Source organism: Vulpes lagopus, chromosome 10 (genome assembly GCF_018345385.1).
Source record: "Vulpes lagopus strain Blue_001 chromosome 10, ASM1834538v1, whole genome shotgun sequence".
Classification (NCBI taxonomy): domain Eukaryota; kingdom Metazoa; phylum Chordata; class Mammalia; order Carnivora; family Canidae; genus Vulpes; species Vulpes lagopus.
In genome coordinates, this window is record NC_054833.1 from 47,318,409 (window position 1) to 47,341,028 (window position 22,620).

At 40.5% G+C, this 22,620-nt stretch overlaps 3 protein-coding genes across 12 annotated transcripts in view; 1 reads left to right on the forward strand and 2 right to left on the reverse strand.

Moving 5' to 3' along the window:
• Positions 1-1,273: 1,273 nt before the first annotated feature.
• On the reverse strand, positions 1,274-10,256 carry NKAPD1 (NKAP domain containing 1). 7 transcript variants are annotated; one of them, XM_041770546.1, is made up of 7 exons: positions 9,583-10,237; positions 9,471-9,490; positions 8,657-8,733; positions 7,201-7,301; positions 4,727-4,876; positions 3,335-3,388; positions 1,274-2,087 (listed from the first exon to the last, which is right to left on the reverse strand). In XM_041770546.1, the coding sequence occupies exons 3-7, from the start codon at positions 8,723-8,725 to the stop codon at positions 1,580-1,582; spliced, it is 882 nt and encodes a 293-aa protein (XP_041626480.1). In that variant the 5' UTR covers positions 8,726-8,733; positions 9,471-9,490; positions 9,583-10,237; the 3' UTR covers positions 1,274-1,579. The 7 variants fall into 7 exon arrangements, with proteins under 7 accessions (XP_041626480.1, XP_041626478.1, XP_041626479.1 ...); XM_041770544.1 differs by having other exon boundaries at positions 9,381-9,490; positions 9,583-10,205; XM_041770545.1 differs by having other exon boundaries at positions 9,309-9,490; positions 9,583-10,205.
• A 103-nt stretch (positions 10,257-10,359) lies between these two features.
• Positions 10,360-17,125, forward strand: PIH1D2 (PIH1 domain containing 2). 4 transcript variants are annotated; one of them, XM_041770539.1, is made up of 7 exons: positions 10,420-10,575; positions 10,887-11,092; positions 11,503-11,723; positions 12,551-12,674; positions 13,045-13,290; positions 14,235-14,494; positions 16,339-17,125. In XM_041770539.1, the coding sequence occupies exons 3-7, from the start codon at positions 11,547-11,549 to the stop codon at positions 16,471-16,473; spliced, it is 942 nt and encodes a 313-aa protein (XP_041626473.1). In that variant the 5' UTR covers positions 10,420-10,575; positions 10,887-11,092; positions 11,503-11,546; the 3' UTR covers positions 16,474-17,125. The 4 variants fall into 4 exon arrangements, with proteins under 4 accessions (XP_041626476.1, XP_041626474.1, XP_041626473.1 ...); XM_041770542.1 differs by lacking the exon at positions 12,551-12,674 and having other exon boundaries at positions 10,360-10,575; positions 13,092-13,290; XM_041770540.1 differs by lacking the exon at positions 10,887-11,092 and having other exon boundaries at positions 10,417-10,575.
• Positions 17,126-19,159: 2,034 nt separating this feature from the next.
• DLAT (dihydrolipoamide S-acetyltransferase) overlaps positions 19,160-22,620 on the reverse strand; it is a 31,787-nt gene continuing 28,326 nt past the window's right edge. Inside the window, exons 13-14 of the mRNA XM_041770537.1 lie at positions 22,160-22,296; positions 19,160-21,111 (exon numbers count right to left, since the gene is read on the reverse strand). Of these exons, the coding sequence (XP_041626471.1) occupies positions 20,982-21,111; positions 22,160-22,296 (267 nt within the window). The 3' untranslated portion in view covers positions 19,160-20,981. The remainder of the gene's footprint in view (positions 21,112-22,159; positions 22,297-22,620) is intronic.

Here is a 22,620-nt window from a genome sequence, read left to right on the forward strand (position 1 = left end):
AGGTAGTAATTACAGACTGTTTTTCCCCACCTTGGGCCCCTACCAATCCCAAAAGTAAAAATATACGCCATGGAACACTGAAAATTAAGTACCAAAGTATTAATATTTCAAGTAAATATCCCCAAAGGTAGCACCTGCTTATAATCAAGGGATAGGGAGCCTCTAGCTGGCCACGTATTTTATGACTAAACATTTTATTAGACATCTGTTCTGTAAAGAGAACAACTTTAGTAGTTAGAACTATAAAATATTACCACCTCATGGAATGTTGTTATATTCTATTGCTGGTGTCTTATGCTGTCCTGCTGCCATGAAGCATTTCTGTATTCTACATGGGGAAAGTAAAGCCAGGGAGGTTAACTTACCTGTTCCAGATGTTGTAACTACCGAATTAGTGGCAGAACCAAAACTAAGGGTCTTGCATTTTCAAGCTTTCTACGCAGCCCATGAAGTAACAACCAGGAAAAACAATGGTGGGACACTTGATATCCTGTCATAATGAACAAATTCACTTGTGTTCTGCCAGCCTTTTCTCCGTGACATTTTGGTTTCTTAGGATTTAACAGTAGGGATCACAGTATATAGCAAAGGGAAATACTATGGTCTCTGCTTGGTGCTTTAATCAGAAGGCAGACTGGGAAGAAGTAGGTGCGTCCCTGAGAAGCCTGTTTCATTTTGGAACTGATTCGACCTAGTTTCAGGGAAAATCTCAAGTTCATTAATAGATTTAGAAACGAACAAATATTTAAATTGGCAATTGCTACCCTGAATCCTGTTCAGAGCACCATGAGCATCACTAATTCCTAATTTTATCCCATTTGGTTGAGGAATTCCCCAAGATAACTAAAGAAATAATTTTGAACACAAGTCCATTTAGGCGATATACAGCAATGGAAATAGAAAACCATTTACTATACCAATTACTATGTTTAGGGATATAGTGAGTGTAGCTATGGACCCTGTCCAGCAGGGAAACTTGACAGAAACCCTAGACTCCTAACAGCCGTCTATGGATGTTATCATGAAGGAAAAATGTTTTGCTCTTATACTCATCTTCTCATTAAATAAGCTGGACCACATCTATGAGGCCAAAATACAGAAAGATCAAAGCACCAAGGCTGAAGACAAAAAAGGTCAAGTTGTGGCACCTATATAAACAGCAACATGATGTTCCCTTACAACATTCTACACAGCACCAGTTCCAATCCACCTCTTGATCCCAGCCCTTGCTTTCCCCAGATTCAACATCCCAATTAGTGTACCCAGGTTGTTATTGGATTCAGCCTTCTGGGTCCTTTAATTTGCTGTATATGCACTCTACCTTAAATGTGATTAATTGCAAAAAATAATCTCTTCGAGAAAACTTCATAACAAAATACCAGATTCCCTATTAACAGTAAGAGGATCAAGTTTAACAGGCCAAAATAGAAGACAAGAAGTCTGTCAGAACGTATGTAGATGGCACAGGACAGCTCTGACCTCAGGGCCCCTGTGCTGGGACTAGTCACTAGCAGAACCCCAAGGTGGAAGAGCTGTAAGTAACCAGTCAGACGGGAAATGGAGAATGTCTCCTCCTCATCTAGTCCTCCTCTGAACTCTCTGCAGACCTTTCATCTGTAGCCACTTTCCAATTTGTGCGTTTATTTGTCCTCTCTTGTATTTCATTGTTAACTAGAGGGATGTGAACATTTTTCTCGCTCTTTTTCCTTTTGGTTTTCTTAGTCTCTCTTTCCTCACCTTCCTCAGAACTGCTGGATGCAGAATCATCCGATTGGGAAGTGTCACTTTCTGCATCCAAGAATAAAGCAGATTTTTTGAGAGACTTTTTCCTGGATTTTTTCTTGCGCTTATGTGGTTGTTTCCTTTTCCTGGTACTAGAAGTCCCGGTTTCTTCCGAGAACTCACTTGAGGAATCTGCTGTTATATCTGTGGCTTCTTTTTTGCTTTTCTTCTGTTTTTTGTGTGACTTTTTTTTCTGCTTCTTTTTGTGGGATTTCTTTGACTTCTTGTGTTTGTGAGACTCGTGGGTAGATGATTTTACTTGAGGAGATGTTTTTTTTCCATTGGTAATATCTTGCTGATCACTACTAACAAAAAAGAGAAACTGCTTTACTATAGAAAATAAAAAGCGTATTTATATTTTAGTATTGAGCATTCTGGATAGAAAGTTGGGGCTGGGGCACCTGAGTGGCTCAATCAGTTAAGTGTCTGACTTCAGCTCAGGTCATGATCTCAGAGGTCCTGGGATTGAGACCCGCATCAGGCTCCCCGCTTAGCGGGGAGAGTCTGCTTCTCCCTCTGCCCCTCCCATTGCTCATGCTCTCTCTCTAATAAAATCTTAAAAAAAAAAAAAAGTAAGTAGGGGTTAACATCTGAATTTTTAACTAAGAGCTTTAACAAAGGATTACTATGAGATTTTATCACTCTGAGTTTTATTTCCTCATTTTGTTTTCTTAAAATGAAGGTTAAAATTCTGATCTGCCAAACTGAGTTACTGTATTGAATACTAAGTATAAAAACCTGAATGTTGGGCAGCCCCGGTGACGCAGCGGTTTAGCGCTGCCTGCAGCCCAGGGCGTGATCCTGGAGACCCTGGATTGAGTCCCACATCAGGCTCTCTTCATGGAGCCTGCTTCTCCCTCTGCCTGTGTCTCTACTACTCTCTCTCTATCTCCTCTCTCTCTCTCTCTCTCTCTCTCTGCATCTCTATGAATAAATAAAATCTTATTAAAAAAAAAAAACAAACCTAAATGCTGGGGTACCTGGGTGGCTCAGTGGTTGAGCATCTGCCTTTGGCTCAGGTCATGATCCCGGAGTCACGGAATCAAGTCCCACATCGGGCTCCCTGCAGGGAGCCTGCTTCTCCCTCTGCCTCTGTCTCTGCCTCTCTCATGAATAAATAAAAAAAAACAAAACAGGGATGCCTGGGTGGCTCAGTGGTTGGGTGTCTGCCTTCGGCTCAGGACATGATCCTGGGGTCCCGGGATCGAGTTCCATGTCGGGCTCCCTGCAAGGAGCCTGCTTCTCCCTCTCCCTGTGTCTCTGCCTCTCTCTGTGTCTCTCATAAATAAATAAAATCTTTAAAAAAAACAAAACAAAAAACCTAAATGATATATATATATATATATGCAGAACATCAATCAGGAAAAGGCAACATACCAATTATCTCCCAACAAAATTGCCTGTTATTTTTCTGGGTTACATTTTTAATGGCAAACATTATCTCCTTTGTAAAATTAGGAACCCAATTTTACAATACTATATGTCAGTACAGACTTGGTATTAATCTTACAGCTTCTAGCTTTTTTTTTTTCAATAAGCCTATTTATCTTACCTGTCTGTTTCAAATTCTTCAGGGTATAACTCTTTATAACCACTGTGACCCCATCTGTAAGATGACATATTTCATTACATGTATTAGAGCAATGCATACGTTTTTGAAAATTAAAAAAAAAAAAACGACTCAGGAGTACATGCAGACACAGACATGCACAGAGAACAAAGGAAATAGAGATAATGATAGAGCCAATCCCATTTCAGGCTCAGTAACTTAGTTGGCTACATTTTTTGTACTGCGTTATTATTTCAGACACAAAGGATTCTTTTGTCCATTTGTAAGAGAACTTGCCATTCTCAGGAAACACTAAGGAACTCTTCTATCCTGCTCTTTAGCTGTAAAGTGCTTCTCCATAAACAACTTGTAACAATACTGTCTACAATGGGACAATTTTTTTTTACACAGCAATCCTATTGAGATGTAATTCCCAGGCCAGGAAATTCACCCTTTTTTTTTTTTTTTTTTTTTTTTTTTTGAAATTCACCCTTTTTTAAAGTGTACAATTCAGTGGCTTTTAGTATATTCAGAGTTGTGCAACCATCAACCACTATCTAATTTCAGAACATTTTCATCACCCAAAAAGGAACTCCATTCCTTAGCAGTCACTCTCCATTCCTCCCTCTCCTGTAGCCCATGGCAACCATGAGTCTACTTTCTGTCTACAGATTTGTCTGTTCTGGACAGATCATATAAATAGAATCATATAATAAATGGTTCTTTGTGTCTGGCTTTTTTCACCTGTTTTCAAGGCTCACCCCTGTTGTAGCATTCATCAGTACTTTATTCCTTTCACCATCAAGTAACATTCCATTCATCCCCCCTTATCTGTAGTTTCGCTTTCTAGAAGCAGTTGCCCTCCTTCTGTCGTATTGTCAAGAGGTCAGGAGTAGCCTAGTGCTACTCAAAATGCCTGCATCATTCACTTCACTTCATCTCACCACATAGCCATTTTATCATCTCATATCATCACAAGAAGAATGGTGAGTACAGTACAATTTTTGATAGATGACATTCACATAAATTGTATTATAGTAAATTGTTATAAATGTTCTATTTTTATTTAATCTCTTACTGTCCCCAGTTTAGAATTTAAACTTTATCATAGGTATGTACGTATAGGAAAAAACAGAGTATATATAGGGTTCAGTACTAGGCAATTTCAGGCAACCACCAGGAGTCTTGGAACATAGCCCCCATGGATAAGGGGGAACTACTGTACCACATTTTGTTTATCCATTCAGCAGTTGATAGACATTTGGGTTTCCACTTTTTGGCCATTATGATAATAATGCTATGAACATTTGTGTGAAATTTTTGCCAAAGTAATTTTTAAAAGTACACATTCTCAGGCCAAATATTATTAATGGTCACAAGAATTTAGTTACAAACCTGTCCGGCATATTAGCTTCATAATCATATAACTTCTTGTTCCAGGATTTAGCCTTAAGAAAATCATCTTCTAGTGCCCCAGAAATTTCATTCTTTGGCCTCCAATAGTCTCTTTGACTTTCTTCATCAAAACCATCACTACGCATCCGGCTATAAGGAAAAGCAGAACTTTTACAATGAGAAGCAATCAGTGAGGTTCCTTTATGGAATGTCAATGCATAAAACCCATTGAACAGGGACACCTGGGTAGCTCAGTGGTTGACCATCTGCCTTCGGTTTAGGTCAGGATACAGGGATCCTGGGATCAAGTCCTGCATGAGGCTCACCATGGGGAGCCAGCTTCTCCCTCTGCCTATGTCTCTGCCTCTCTGTCTCTTATGAATAAATAACTGAAAAAAAAAAAAAAAACTATTGAACAAGCTAAAAGGAAAATAAAACCACTTGATATTGTGCTTAAAAAAACAACAATAGGGGATCCCTGGGTGGCTCAGCAGTTTGGCACCTGCCTTTGGCCCAGGGTGTGATCCTAGAGTCCTTGAATCGAGTCCCACATCGGGCTCCTTGCATGGGACCTGCTTCTCCCTCTGCCTGTGTCCCTGCCTCTATGTCTCTCATGAATCAAATCTTTAAAAAAAAAAAAAAAAACATGCAAAAGGACGTGATCTCTTCCTCTCTTTAAGTCTGAACAGTTGTTCAGTGAAAATCTGACCATTACTACCCAACCTATTGCAGAATACAAGACAAAATGACTTATGAACTGTGGCATGCTATAGCTCACTGATTCTCAAGTACAAGGGCACGCAAAGAGGAAAGTAGAGCATAATCACAGCTAGGGACATTTCAAACTACCCTAGAAATATACTCTCTTCCCAGAAAACTAGTAATTTGCTATCATGAGGGCTTAATAACAGTAGGAGCAAGGCCTAACCCATGAGTATGCTGGGGTAGAAAAACAGTTGAGAACTAAGGGATACAGCCTGTGCTTATAAGATCCACTAACAAGTCAGTAAGAAAGCTAATGAATTACCAAAAATGTTTAAGGGCCTCCTATATGCTAGGCACTATTCTAGCTGCAGGGAAAGAGATAATCAGAATCCCCACTTCCAAAGAGATTATGTTTTAAAGATTTATTATACTATGACAGGTATCAATAATTCACTCTAAAAACAACATTTTGTTCCTGGAAATGCCTCTTGGAATTGAACCACCAACAGAAGACAAATTATCTGCACCAACTTTATTTCTAAATTCTCAAAGGACCATCTTCAGCAAGAAAAACAGATTGCAAAGATATTTATTTTTATATTGAGCCTCTGCCTTCTTTACTGTGGTTACCCAGAATACTTTCTTGTCTAAAGCCCTTCACAGGGGCAGCCTGAGTGGCTCAGGGGTTTAGTGCCGCCTTCAGCCCAGGGCCTGATCCTGGAGACCCGGGATCGAGTCCCACGTCAGGCTCCCTGCATGGAGCCTGCTTCTCCCTCTGCCAGTGTCTCTGCCCCCCTCCCACCCCCCGCCGTGTGTCTCTCATGAAAAAACAAATTCTTTAAAAAATAAAAAAAAATTTTTTTTAAAAGCCTTTCACATATAGCCAATCACACTCCAAATCCTGAGTATGCCACAGGCACACTTACCTTCTTTAAATATCTATTAACTATTCCCTCAGTGGCTTTAGAAATCAGCATTATTACTAGTCATTTTTCATACATACAGCTCTACACTAACAGGCATATGAAGCCCGAGAGATACTTCCAATAATTCAGATATTTCTATACCTCCACAGACAACTGGATAATTATGCATTTCACACTGAAATTATTAAAAAGGTAACGGGAAAAGCTGAGTGCCCCAACACAGCAAGTAGATGGGGTAAAGAAAAGGCTGAGAGAGGGGATCCCTGGGTGGCTCAGCAGTTTGGCGCCTACCTTCGGACCAGGGCCTGATCCTGGAGACCTAGATCGAGTCCCATGTCGGGCTCCCTGCATGGAGCCTGCTTCTCCCTCTGCCTGTGTCTCTGCCTCCCTCTGTGTGTGTATGTGTGTGTGTGTGTGTGTGTGTGCCTCTCATGAATAAATAAAATCTTTAAAAAAAATTAATTTAATTAAAAAAAAGAAAAGGCTGAGAGAGAATCAAAGACTAATAGGGGAAAGGAATGAATAATAACTAAGTGACCCTAAGCCAGGAACAGAAAATCTTAAAAGCCACCAGACAAGGTCTGGATACACAGAATCCTTAACTTTTAAGATTGTTCAAGGTAGAATTTTCAAATTAGCCATTGCAAATAAAAACTAGGAGTTAAGCCACATGCACCATAACCATTACTTTTATTCTTGGGTCTAGATTTATGAAGAAGGAAGGCTTAAAGATTCACAGAACTGAACTCCTCTATCTTTAGCATACTAAAATGCTTTTAAATGAAAGTTGAAGATTCTGAACAAGATCTAAATTAATACTGGTTCTCAAAGCTGCAACTTCACCTTGAACTACTGGGTAACATTTTTCTCCTGGTACCCCGGTAAGCATCTTCCATCTGTTTCTCCAGTTCTCTTATTTTCCACATATCGGATTCCTCCTGAATCTAGATTAAAAAAAAAAAAAAAAAAATTACTAAAAATAACATTTTACATCACAGAAAAATAACTGACAATATACTCTGTACTAATTATTGCATTACAGAGTAGGTTATAAGCAGGAACCTGAGAAACAAATTAAGGATTCTCTAGAGTGGCTAAATAATCCAACCCAGAGGGACACCTGGGTGGCTCAGTGGTTGAACATCTGCCTCTGGCTCTGGGTGTGGTCCTGAGGTCCTGTGATCGAGTCCTACACTGGGCTCCCTGTAGGGAGCCCGCTTCTTCCACTGCCTATGTCTCTGCCTCTCTCTGTGTCTCTCTCATGAATGAGTAAATAAAATCTTAAAAAATATAATAATAATTATAATCTGACCCAGTGAATCTCAAATATGTAGAATCCTACAGCAACAGACCTTTTTAACCCTGCATAGACTCACTTATCACTGTATTTTGTAATTAAGCTGCAATTATCAAATGATAACCCTTTATGTTTCAATTTAGTCACCAAGTTCTTTGGATTTATCTCCTAATTCCTCATCTTCATCCCTGTCATTGTTTTCATATGAACTCATCCTCATCTCTCAACTGGAGCACTGTAATTGTCTAACTGGTGTCTCTATTGTTTCACTCCATCTAATCTATCCCCTAATCCAGTTAATAAACCATCTTTCTAAAATACAAAACCCTGCTTAAAAACATTTGATAGGGAAAAAAAAATTAAAAAAAAAAAAAAAAAAACATTTGATAGGGCAGCCCCGGTGGCACAGTGGTTTAGCACCGCCTGCAGCCCAGGGTGTGATCCTGGAGACCAGGGATCAAGTCCCATGTTGGGCTCCCTGCATGGAGCCTGCTTCTCCCTCTGCCTGTGGCTCTCATGAATAAATAAATAAAATCTTTAAAAAAATTTTTTTTGATAGCTTCTTTATTGTTTAGAGGAAAAGTCCCATCTCCAAGCATCACAATCCAATTCTAATTTTCCACTTGAACCTTATCTTCTGTCACTACTCTGCCCCACATTCCTTACTTTCTGGATGCACACAATTTCTTGCCATGCTCCAAAGTGCTTCATGCTCTTTTCTGTTGCCCTATGAGTACATGATGTTCTGTCTGGAATGATATTTTACAGCTGGTAAATTCGAACCTGTTCATCAAGAAACTAATTCAAATATAGCGGTTCAAATACCATGCATTCTTACCAAGACTCTCCTAATACGCCACGGCAGATTTCATTACAGTATGTATCAAATTGATTGTAATTATCTATTTTATTCATCGTTGTATCTCCAAAGTACCAAAATCATGCTTGGCACACTGTATGCCTCCAATAAATGTTGGGGAATAGCTAGATTGTACGTCTCACCTTATTGTGAGCATCTGTGTGCCGGATGACATTCCTCAGGAGGACTTTCCCCAGTGGAACACGGGACATTCTTCAATCTGAAACGAATCAGTAGATAACATTTAATAACAATAATTTCCTTCATTACCTTATCTCTTATTACAATGTTATAAAGAAGCATGAGATAAAGGAAAGATCACTAAACAAGAAGTCAGAGGTCCTCAGGGGTAGTTTTCCCTTCACCATTCAAAGGGGAAAATGGGGATGCCTGGGTGGCTGAGAGGGTTAAGCGTCTGCCTTCAGCTCAGGTCATGATCCCAGGGTGCTGGGATGGAACCCAGCATCATCCCCCTCCCTGCTCAGTGGGGAATGTGCTTCTCCTTCTGCCTCTGCTCCTCCCCCCACTTAAATAAATGAAAATTTTTTTAAAAAGTGTGTGTGTGTGTGGGGGGGGGGTGGAAATGCCTGACCACACTAATGTGAAGATGAATGTGCCCTGAGATAGTGGACATCCCAAGTCCTTTGAAACGGCACGGAATTAAGTGCCTTCAAGAGCACCATTTTATTTAATCCTCAAAACAACTCCATGTTTCATATAAAGCAAGCATCTTCATTCCTGTTTTGTAGATGAAATTCCCCTCAGCCATACATAACTTGCCCCGGGCCAGAGAACCTAAAGCAAACAAAGTCCAGAGGAGAAAATCAACTTTCGAATCCCAAAATCAGTTGGTGATGAAGCATATACTTAGATCTGACGAAGTCAGGGACCACGAGTGTCAACATTTGCCATCAGATGCAGAGACGCCCTACATTTCTCCACTCAGAGGAATCTTACTTTGTACTTTGTACAGAAGCCTCCAAAAAAAAAAAAAAAAAAAAAAAGATGACAAGGATATTCAGTGTGTATCTCCCAGCGGTTTTGAGCAACCACCCCACCGCTCACTCACCCCTCGGTCCTGAGGAAATCAGGCATCTTGCTAGTGTGAGACGAAGAACCACTCCATTACAAGATCTCCTCCGACCCAGGAAGCCAAGGAGTCAGGGCTCAGAGGCAGCTCTGCAGCTTCACCCGAGTCCTTCGTGAAAACGCAGCCTTCCCACCGGTTACTGTGCCCTCCGCCGTGGCCCAGGCCGCGGCTGCCTCTCCCCCAGCCCACAGCGACAGCAAGAGCTCTTTCCGGACTGAGGCCGGAGGCTGCGCCGGCGCGGAACCCGGCGGCCGGCGGGACGCGGCATGCCCCGCTCGCGCTCCTCTGGGACGGCCCGGGGGCCTGGGCGCCGCTCTCCCGAAGGGCTGGGGACGCTCCGGACGGGCACACCCCTCGCCTGGGCCCCAACAAATACCCGGAGCGCCCGGCGGGGGGAGGGGAGGGGGAGGGGGCGGGAGGGGAGGGGAGGCTTCCAAGCGGAAGGCAGAAAATACGCCGCCGTCTCTGTCACCGGGATCCCTGCCCCCCAGCGGCCACGGAGCTCCGGGTAACCTTCCCTCCAAACGCCCTCCCCGTACAAACACACACAAACACACCCATACCGTGCGCCGCAGCCTCGCGTGGCGGGGACTGGGGGGGAGGAATCGGTCTGGGAGACAAGGGAGCGGGCTTCCCTTCCAGGCCGGAAGTCGTGCTCCGGAGAAACGCTTCCTACCCCCTGGAGACCCAGGGACAACCCCCCGCCCTCCCCGCCTCCCCGCCCCCCCGGGAGGGTGTCCAGCCGCCTCTCGAGGTGGAAAGGCGCCGAAGCCAGGGAGGCGGGCGCCTTCCTGGAAAAGAAATGGGTCGGCCTCAGCGGAAAAGCAAGCCCAACACCAGAAGGGGAAGATCCCGGAACTGGACGTGAAAACACGGTTCTCCCTGGAGCTTTCCGGACCCAATTAGAGGTTGTACCCGGCCCGGTTACCGTGGTAACAGGCGTCGCGGTTTGTCAAGGAACCCAGGGAAGAGGTGGGTGCGCCGCCCGCTGGAAGGGTTGTCCTTTACCGAAGCCTCCCGTGGAGATCAGCCCTAGTAGAGTATTCCGGGGACGCACAGCTCCTCTTTTCCTCATTCTGTGGCAGCTGTGGGACGCCCCTCGGGGGGGGGGGGGGGGGTGGCGGCGAGGGAGGTTGTCCCTAGGCACAGGATGCTCTTAGGAAGTGTCCCAGCCTCCCTGCACCAGCACAGCTCGTTCTCCCAGTAACCTACGAGGTAGGTATTATCGCCTTCGCTTGCAGGAGCATAAACTGATATATAACTTAATTACATTATCTGCAAAGGCTGCGATTGGGATCGAGGCGTTGTGCCTTCGGAAGCCATGCTCTCAGCTACTGAGCTTTGAGGGACGTGTCCTGGGGCCTCTGGCAGGGTCGGGAACTGCATAGGCACCGGTCAGCCAATACCCCGGATCTGAGCAAGAGGCTGGGTCCCTGGGAACGCAGACTTTGACCATCTACCCTCCGCGCGGGCGGGGGTCTAGGCAGAGGTGAGGACTTGTGGTCTGAGGGGACAACCTGAGATCCTAAGAAGGGGGACTAGATAATTAGGGAATTAGGTAAAGAAGAGTGGTGTTGATTGGGTTCTTGGGTGGCTCAGTCGGTGAAGCTTCTGCCTTCAGCTCAGGTCATGATCTCAGGGTCCTGGGGTGGAGCCCCAGCTCAGGCTCCCTGCTCAGCGGGGACTCTGCTTCTCCTTCTCCCTTGGCCCTTCCCCCTGCTTGTTTCTCTCTCCCTCAAATAAATAAATAAAATCTTGAGAAAAAAAAAAAAAGTGGTTCTGAGCCACAGTCTTTTAGACACAGGGTGCTATCTTCACCAAAACAGTTCCTGACCTGTGCCTCCTCTTCCAAAAGAAAAAAGAAATCATTAGTCACACGTCCTTTTTTTCTCCCCAAAGCCCTGTCTTTCCACAGACTCAAGAGTCCGATTTTCAGGTCCACCATGGAGTCTTCCTCAAAGGGTCGGCTCACCCAGGTTACTCAGCTCTGGAACCTCCTAGATGATCTGGCTGAAAGTGATCCTGAGAGCTATAAAAAGTTCATTCAGCAGCAGCTCAAAGAAGGGAAAGAGCTCTGTGCTGCCCCAGAACCACAGCTCTGTCTACAAAGCAGGATCCTGGTCTGTTGCCTTGGTACCCAGGGGCGGGGGGGGGGGGGGGGGTGTTGAGGGAAAGAATCCTGAGTAATCAAAGAATCACTTACCTTTAGCTATTGCTACTTTAAGAAAACTTGAAAGACCTTTGGCTATTGCTACTGTAACAAAACTTGAGAGGAACCACCACTCCAAAGGGAGAGTGAAACATAGTGTGGAAGATTAGATTGAAGGAGTAAGAATGGGAAATTCACAGTTGATATATTTTGGAGATCTCAAAGTGAGCCATTTTCTATTAGAATAAAAAACAAGTGGGACACCTGGGTGGCTCAGTGGCTGAGCATCTGCCTTTGGCTCAGGTCATGATCCAGGGGTCCTGGGATCAAGTTCTGCATCGGGCTCCCCACAGGGAGCCTGCTTCTCCCTCTGCCTATGTCTCTACTTCTTTGTGTCTCTCATGAATAAATAAATCTTTTTTTAAAAAATGTAATGATTTAACAGAGACTCGCAGAGTTGGAGGTTTTCCACATAAAGAGAACTTACTTCGCTGGAAGGTAAGGAAGTTGGTGACATACCAAGGGTCATACCTGGAATAGCTGCTTAGATCACTGCCCCCTCCTTCCTCCCAGTTCCTCTGGGAGCAGCAACTAGATCTTGATGAAAAGTCAGTGGCTTCAGGGAAAGCAGATAACAGTACAATTTCTCAAACACAGTTTTAATGAATGGAATGGCTTACTCGGAGTCTAAAATTCTCACACTCCAAATTCTGTGATGAGCTACCTTTAGGATATTTTTAAATGAAAAAAAAAAAAAGACCCTAGGTTTTGAGATGTGCAAAATTATTTGCTTTTTAGAAACCAAAGGAAAAAGTACTTTTTATTAACCTGTGTCAGTGGAAAAGGATCCCAGCTCCTCAATCAGCCACTCATCCAGTACTTATAAGTGTTGGCAAACCAGAAGATATGTCTGAGACATCAGGTACATAGAATTAAGGGAGAGAAAGTATATTTTAAAAACTTTATTGGGAATAAGCATGGACCAGATTTTACTTGGTAAAAGGCATTACAAGTAAAATATTTTATTTGGCTATAATGTAGTTAATAACTAATAAGCATACTTTTATTTATATGAATTGAATGCTGCTCAGTTTTTCTCATTGTGACCCATATAAAATGCCAAGAAATGCCCTAATTGGAAATTTTTGTATTGAGCACCATTGTGATTATCTCTGAAAAATACAGAATTTATGCTTACTAGCTTTATCCAAGATTATGACTTAATATATTACCTGACAGTATCATTAGTGAAACAAGTTGTCTTCATTTCACATCCTCTGAATTAAACACAGATGTTTATACAGTCATCAGTGTTGCCTACAATCCTGATGTTCTCCAGGCAGCAGAAAAGGACCAAGTGAAAAAAGACCAGTTAATACGGATGGCCATGAAATGCATCGAGGAAAAATTCCAATTCACTCTCTCACACTCTTACAGTATCGCTAAATTTAGAATAAAAGGAAGCATTGAAAGGATGAAACAAAATCTGATGGGAATGCAAGCTGACCCTACAGATTTAAGAGAGAAAATGAGAAATGGTAAGTTAATGACCGTAAGGGGGAAATTTAACTGATCTAAAATTGTTTTGGATCCTGTGTACATTTTGCAAACCAAAAATCTTGATTTTAAAAGATGAGAAACTTAAGATAGAAAAATATAAAGATTAGATGTTAGAAATATTAACATGTCCTTAAACATTTTTAAATCCTGCAAACTTTTTAACCCAGCTCTTTAAGATTATTTAAGATTTTATTTATTTGGGGGGGGGGTGCAGAGGGAGAGAGAGGAGACAGAGAGAGAGAGAGAGAGAGAGAGAATCTCAAGCAGACTCCCCACTGAGCATAGTGCCCAACTCGGGGCTCGATCTGACAAACCTGAGATCACGACCTGAATGAAATCAAGAGTCGGATGCTTTGGGGGATCCCTGGGTGGGGGCTCAGCAGTTGAGCGTCTGCCTTCAGCCCAGGGTGTGATCCTGGAGTCCCGGGATCAAGTCCCACATTGGGCTCCCTCCATGAAGCCTCCTTCTCTCTCTGCCTGTATCTCTGCCTCTCTCTGTGTGTCTCTCATGAATAAATAAAATCTTTTTAAAAATTAAAAAAAAAAAAAAAGAGTCGGATGCTTAACTGACTGATCTGCCCAGGTGCCCTGGGTTTAAGATTTTTTTGTTTAAGGTTTTATCCATTTATGAGAGACAGAGAGAGAGGCAGAGACATAGGTAGAGGGAGAAGCAGGCTCCCCACCAGGAGCCCAATGCAGGACTCGATCCCAGGACTCCAGGATCATGCCCTGAGCCAAAGGCAGATGCTCAACCACTGAGCCACCCAGGCATCCCAAGATTCTTTTAAGATTCCCAAACGAATTTAGTTTCAGTTTTATTTGCCATTTTGGCTAACACCACATCTATTACAGTTCATAGCCTGATAATATTTTATGTTGTTGATTAATCTTATGATTTAATCTCTCCCTTTTTTTCTATAAGAACTAACCTTTGAACAGATAAGTAGTACTCTGAGCAATCCAGATCACTTTCAACTTTTATTGCCAAAAGGCGAAGTTTCAAGCAAAAAAAGATGTCTGATTGAGGAGATTTCCAGTACAGAGATCCAGGTAGAGATGAAGGAACCAACCTATGAATTAAAAATTGTGGCTGACCAGAAGGAGAAACCTCAGAAAATTGAAATAAAAGTTGAATTACCTGGTATTAATTCAGTGTCTCTCTGTGACCTTAGTGTTTCTGAGGTAAGTCGAATAAGTAATACCATAAATTGTATCAGTCAACACAATATATTATGCTGTAGTAACAAACTCCACAATCTCAGTGGTTTATAGCAGTTTGCTCAGGTTACATGTCAGGTAGACCTGCTCTGTTCCAGGAGTCTTGTACATTTTAAGATACAGGTGGAGGAGGAATTCCCATTTGAGATATGCCATTCTCATGGAAGAGGAAAACAAATGGCCAAGCCATGCAATAGATCCTAAACTTTCTCTCAGACATAGTATATATCACTTTTACTCACATTCTGTTGTCCAAAGCTAAGGCACAAGGCTAAATCCTCCATCAATAGGGCTGGGAAGAATATTCTTACAGGTAGTCACGGACTTCAAATGGCAGGAATGTATACCCCTCTAACACAAAAAGACCAAAAAATTGGCAAAAGTCCTAGAATCTGCCACAGTCCATTCTCAAGATGACAAAAATTTGCTTCTTTCTCCAAGAAAGTTACCCCCAATCCCAGTATCAGACTCTAAACTATAGGATTTTGCCATCGTAATCTGCATTCTCCTCCTGAACACAGACCTATGAACTGAAAAGACAAGCAATCTACTGCTATAGCCCCATGCGCCATACAATTTGGAATGGAGACAGGATAACCATAATTAACAGTCTTCAGTTTGGAAATGGGGAAAATATGAGGCTTACTGGTGCGCAGCAATTCTGAAATCCTGATAGGCAGATACTATGAGGGTATCTCTCCTGCAGGTAGAGGATGTTCTTGGTTAGGTTCCACTACAAGATTCCTTGATTACCTAGCCCCCTAGTTCCATTGTATTCCAGGACTTTCAGCTTCATTCTTTGGATGGTATTTCCCTTTTTCTGACTCACACTGGCCACATCAGAAAAGAACATTGGAGGGTTTACCACCATTACATGCTGAGCAGTTTACTCTGTTAAATGTTTTGGGAATGATGGGCATAGAAAGGTCATTTTAAATGTTTTAGTCTAGGCTGGTAGTGTTTTATTTGATTCCAATCAGTGCCACTCCCCATAATTCTTTATTAGACATGTTCATTTTTCAGTTGCCTTTTTTTTTTTTTTTTTTTTGCTTAATTGCTGTCTTGTGAGCCAAATGTAAGGATTAACTGAGCTCCACCTTAAGCCAGTGAGAGGTTTTAACAAAGAGTGTAATATATGATGTGTGATTCAATCTTTACTGCTAGGCTGTCTTAATCAGTCTTTGTTGCTATGAAATAATTTCAGTTTTATTTTTTACTGGGTTAAAATAAAAATTAGTTCCATTTCTCAGTCCTGATGTCTTAGAATTTCTGGGCTCTGTATTCTTTAAATACTACTTGCAAACTGGGAAATCATTTTCTAAGCTCGTCTCTTTTTGTAGTAGTTTATTAAATGTAGTCAATGGAAACAATGCATGCAACCAACATTCTATTTTCACACTTCTTTACCTCAAGCCACAAATTAACAAGGTACGTCTTTTAAATTACTGTGATAAAACTATCAGTTTTATGAAGGGTTTTATCACTATAAAACGCAGATCACCATTTTTCCTATTGTCAGTAAATTTTCCTCACTGTTTGCTGGTCAGCCACAAAGTCAATGCCACATAACCTAGGATGGCAACACCCAACTTATGGCACTGTATCAGTTAACTTTTGATGTATTGAGCAGCAATAACAAAAAAACCTCAAAACCTCAGGGAGTTACAACAGCAACTGTACAGCTCATTGCAAGTCACATGACAGTAAGTGGGATCCTCCTCTTATGGAAAAGGAGTGAATAACTGGGAATGACACAATAACACATATTTTAACCAGGAAATACTTTCTCTTTTCATCTTTTAAAATAGGATGATTTATTGATTGAGGTTTCTGAGAAGTACAGATTACATCTGAATCTTCCAGAATCTGTGGATACTGAAATGACTACAGCCAAATTTATCAAAGAGAAAGCTACATTAATCATCACAATGCCATTGGTATAAGTCAAGAGCATCATCTGCTTTGGGTTTTCAGTGCTGACTAAAGACATGTGAATAATAGGACCTTCATTATGGGTGACATTATGGGTGAAGAAGTAATGGTTTACCTGAAACATTAGTATTTTCTAAGAGTTCTTTTTGATGGAATGAGATTTTCTCATCAACTTATGTTTGTCTTTTTTTCCTTCTTCTCAAACTTGGCTAGAAGCAGAAACTTTAAATAGTATTGCCATGATAGATGGTTTTGAAGCTATTTCTCTTAAAGTAACAAATTGTCACTTGGGAAAATTTTTTGTGTTTCCAAGTAAATTGTGAAAATTCTTGATTTACTGGTTGAAATTCTGGTTTACTTGGTTGTCAGTAGCAAAGTTTTACATCAGGAATAAATCCCACACTGTACATTTTATATTACCAAGAAGTGAAGCAATGAAAGTTTCCTCTGGCTATACAGTTACAGGGCCAATGTAATTCTATGCAAACATATACTTCTATGAAACAGCTCTGGTGGGAGGAGTCCAAGCTACCCAGACAGATCTTTTAATATTAAATATGGACTTGTCGAGCAGCCCTGGTGGCTTAGCGGTTCAGCGCCTGCCTTCAGCCCAAGGTGTGATCCTGGAGGCCCGGGATCAAGTCCCATGTCCCGGCATGGAGCCTGCTTCTCCCTCTGTCTGTGTCTCTGCCTTCTCTCTCTGTGTCTCTCATGAATAAATGGATAAAATCTTATAAATAAATAAATAAATAAATAAATAAATAAAAATAAAATAAGTCAGTCTGTGAGCTGGATACAGTGATGCAGTAACAGTAACTAGACTGCTTATTGCTCCTAAGTAACTTATTGCTCAGAAGATGCAAAATACATCTAACCCTAAGAAAAAGGATATGACTTTGGGACAAGTGCCTTTCTCCCAGGAAAGTATTTTTTTTTTAAACTTTTTTATTTTATTTATTTATTTATTCATGAGAGACAGAGAGAGAGAGAGGCAGAAATAGGCAACAGGAGAAGCAGGCTCCCTGCGGGACTTGATCCCAGGAACCCAGGATGATCACAACCTGAGCCAAAAGCAGACAACCACTGAGCCACTCAGGCATCCCCTAGGAAAATAATTTCAAAAAGACACAAGTGATGTATTTATCAACTTCCATTCGTCAGATGGTTGTTCAATACAAAGTGTCAACTTCATAGCCCAAGCAATGTTCACGTCAAACCTTAAACATCCTTAATCATCTTTTCTAGATACAGTACATCTTCCTTTTAAGTTTCTAGTTCAACATAAAATCTTTAAAATTCGAATTCATGCACGGGACGCCTGTGTGGCTCAGTGGTTGAGTGTCTGCCTTTGGCTCAGGGTGTGATCCTGGAGTCCCGGGATGGAGTCCCACATTGGGCTTTCTGCATGGAGCCTGCTTCTCTTCCCTCTTCCTATGTCTCTCTGCCTGTGTGTCTCTCATGAATAAATAAAATCTTTAAAAATAAAATCCTTATTCATTTTAAAGCTTTTTAACTTTAGAAACTAATACAGTATATAGAATAGAAACAATTGCTGTGGGATATTTAAAAACAAATAACTTTCTTAAACTTGGTCTGGATTTGAATTCTCCCAGCAACAGGATAACTTACCATCTGAAAAATTTTCTAGAACTGTATGATGTTCTAAAGTTAACGTATCTATGATATTCTGACCCCTCAAAAAACTTGGAATGCTTTCGCTTTACATTCTCTTCTACAAAATCATTGTCAAAACGTGTCCTAAAAACTGCCATACCTAACCACATAGAACCGATTGAATTTCTGCTCTGGTATTCTCAGCCCTTGTCAGCAGCTAGGTGTTTGTGTACTCATTAGTAAAATGCATCTCAAGATCTAACATGCTTAATTTTTAATTTACATTCTTATTATTTTCCAAAATATTTTACTTATTTCAGTGGATTTTTATAAAAACTTCTCCTCCTCCCTCTCCCTAAAAATGCAAAACTTTGCCTAGGAAGAACATTAATAACTGTGGAATAGTTTAATCTGAATCTTACCAAGATTTTTCTCCCTTGAAACTGGAATTTGAGATGCTAAACCAGATTTTTCTACAACCTTGGTTTTATTATTTTTTTTAAGGTTTATTTATTAACTTGAAAGTGTCTAAGCAGGGGGAAGGGACAGAAGGAGAGGGAGAGGAAAAACAGACATCCCATGGAGCGCAAAGCCCAATAGGGGCTCAAATCTCACCATCTGCACATCATGACCTGAGGTGAAACCAAGAGTTGGACACTCAACTGGGTGCCCTTACAAACTTGGTTTTAGAGAATTATCAGTAATGATTATTTTCCCAAGTATTCCAGGGCTTGTGCATTACTAGATGAATACTCCTTGCAACACATTCATATGATCTCTCAGGCTAGTTAACTCCTTTTTCAGACCATGCCTTGGGATAACGTACCTTCACTCAAAAACCTCAGGGTTGTGGTAAATATCTAACAGGGCCAGACTATGCTTTTATCTTGCTATGTGGCACACTCCACCATGAGGTGCTTCAGTAACTCCCAAGAGCTTTAAGGGTTAGATTATATCCTTTATTTTACTAATTCCACATGCTTAAAATGCACTTGTATTAAGAGTATGCACATATATAGCTATCTCTGGCTTTAAGCATTTAATGTGAAAAATAATTATCAACTCATCAAAAATTAGACAAGACACACTGAAAACATAGTTTAATTTTTAAATAATTTCAGCAAAACGTTTAACTTTTTGCTTTCAATTCTGGTAAGAGAAATAGACTGAATCCAGATTTAGATTATACCTCAGATTAATTTTTAATTCAGAATAATTTTTATTAGGAGACAACTTTTATTTTTCTTTCAAGGGAACAACAGCCATATAAGCATTTGCCAAGAATGAATTATCTTTGAAGTTTTATGTATTTGAACCAGACGTGGCTCAGATTGATGGTCCCTTGTGATAAGCTTATTCCTTCTGCATAATCTTCAATTCAAGCTAACATTATTAATTACCAAAAAATCAATTTAATGTACTGCTTTCATAATAATACAGCAAGGGAAATATTCTGAAATATATGCAGTGTCACTTGTGCACCATGTAATAACATTTAGAAATAGATTCCACACTGAAAGACCTAAATTCCAGGGGACTGCTCCACACATATACAAGGAAACACCGGTCAGATTTATTTTAAATAGTCATAAACAATTCCAAATATTTATTAAAACACATAAATTCAATAGTCTGGAATTATGATGTTCCAAATTCATTTTTATTATCCTGAATATCACCTCCTCCACTCCCCCTCCCCTAAGAAGAAAGGCAAATCGTAACAAAATGGAAAAAAATATTTAGGCTGATAAGGCAGCAAGCAACCTAAATTATTTTCTCTCCAATAAAATTTTAGGACTTTCTATTATACATGAGACAACACTGGGTGGAAAAAACAGAACACTTTTGTACACACTGAACATTTTTTACTTTATCCAAGTAGAAATGACCACTTTACTTTACTCTTTTAGCTCTCCCAACTGCTTACCAATGTCTCTCACTCTTCCTTTCAGACAGGACTTGGTGATAAATGGACTTTGGCACATATCTCACTAGAAACCATATTTTACATATATACACCTATTTCAGTTACTTGATACAGTTTTCCAAAGTTATTTGAGTAACAGATTCTGAGAAGTTCATTTGCAAGTAACCACCAGTTAATCTGGGAGAAATAATTTCTACTTTCTTTTAAATTCTATAAGCATATTGTTTTATTTGAATGTAATTTTAAATTCTCTCAGAATTACATGTGTAAGTCATTTAAATAAATACCCACACAAATTCTCATTTATACCAAGTAGCTGGTTTATATTTGTATATTCATTTCAAGAGGTGAAAACAACCATTTCGGGATTCATAGAAAAATAAAGGACAGTTGGTTGAAGAAGTCTAAGAAAATGTTAACTTTAAAATTTTTACTTAATTTCCTTAAAGTTTTCTACCCTTCCCATCCGTGATAAACCAAGATCATGTAACAGAAAAATTCAAATTAGGGTTGAATTCCAAAATCAAGCTTTAATTCAAACACTTAATCCAAGAGAATGAGCTTCTTTCCTTGACTTCTCTTTCCCTTAAATCTGAGCAAAACATTTGAGGCAATTACATTTCAAAACCTCAAGATTTCATCCAGATTACTTTTATGTATCTGTTTCAACAGGGAACCACAATTCTACCGCTACATTTCCCAATGGAAGTACTTAGCACCAAAGGGCCAGGCCACATGTTCCCCTGACTAGGAATACACAGCTCAAAATCTGGTGTTCATTAAATGTGTACAATATGTGGGTGTAATCGGCATTTAAAAGAATTCAGTAATGCCCATTACAAATAACTTATCTGGACAGACTCAAAAATAACTGGTTAAAACTTTAAAATAAAAAGAAACACCTGTGTAGTAACATATATATATCTTGGTAAGAATGAACCACTGTGACCTGGGAGAGTCTAGAAATTCTTGGGTTAATTATAACAACATGGTGATAGGTTTTTCAAGGTACTTTCTAAACTCAGCAAGCCACTGGGCTCCAACTGCTCCATCCACAACTCGATGATCACAACTGAGTGTAACAGACATCATGCTAGCCACATCAAATCTAAAAAAAGATAAAAAACATTATTAGGTATCCTGAAAGCAATCACTAGTTTTTAGCCAGTAACCAACCCAAATGCCACCTCCAACCAGGTAATATTATTTTCCACCTACTCTTTATGTACTTTATACCTCTACCTCACCCTCTAGATTGACAGACCAAACAGCCATGTGGAGCATGGGCTGGCAAACTATAGTCCCTATTCAAATCCCACCAAATGCAAGTTTTCTGGAATTCATTTACATATTGCCTATGTTTGCTTTCTCACTAAGTACTGTCAAAGTACTTGCAACAGAGACCATGACTCAGAAAGCCTAAAATATTTACAATCTGGCTCCATGAAACAGTATGCTTCACCTCTGACCTATAGTAAATAAGGCTTCCCATCTCAAATAGGATTAACTGCATTTAGTAACAGAAGAGTTGCTGCCCTAAGAAACTTCATTCTATACTTAACATTCTATACTAAAGTTCCAAAAGGCCAAGCCAATAATTAATTATAAAACTGAGACTTAAAAAACAGGTATAATATGCAAACAAACAGGGGGATCCCTGGGTGGCGCAGCGATTTGGCGCCTGCCTTTGGCCCAGGGCGCGATCCTGGAGACCTGGGATCGAATCCCACGTCGGGCTCCCGGTGCATGGAGCCTGCTTCTCCCTCTGCCTGTGTCTCTGCCTCTCTCTCTATCTCTCTGTGACTATCATAAATAAATAAAAATTTAAAAAAAAAAAAAAAACACTATTAAAAAAAAAAAAAATATGCAAACAAACAAAAAAATACAACCACCACCACCAAAAACCAAACAGGTATAATGTAATGAAAATGAACTTCAGGGGATCCCTGTGTGGTGCAGCAGTTTAGTGCCTGCCTTTGGCCCAGGGCGCGATTCTGGAGACCCGGGATCGAATCCCACGTCGGGCTCCCCGTGCATGGAGCCTGCTTCTCCTTCTGCCTATGTCTCTGCCTCTCTCTCTGTGACTATCATAAAAAAAAAAAAAAAAAAAAAAAAACGAAAATGAACTTCAAACTCCCTTTTATTTTGTTACTTACCCTTTTTCATTATCTGCTGGAACCAATCTATCCTCTGAAGCACCAATTGCCAAAATACATGCTTGAGGTGGGTTAATAATAGCAGAGAAGTTCTTAATTCCAAACATTCCTAAATTGGAGATTGTAAAAGTGCCACCCTAGAGAATAAGAGATTAAAAATAGATCATATTAACTGCCTGTCAACATAAGCCAGAAAAAAAGACAAATATTCTGTGGAAAGACCTTAATCTTAAAAAAGGCCTCTGAACTACCATAAAAACAAAAAAATTAAAAAAGGAAAACAGGGAGCACAAGGTAAAAGATGTGACTTAGCTTGACTATGATCATCTCACAATGTATACATATATCAAAACATCAAGCTGTACGCTCTGAATATATACAATTCTTATTTGCAATTTATTAATAAAAGCTGAAGTGGGGGAGGCAAGCCTGAATTATCAGAAAATATATAACCATTAGAG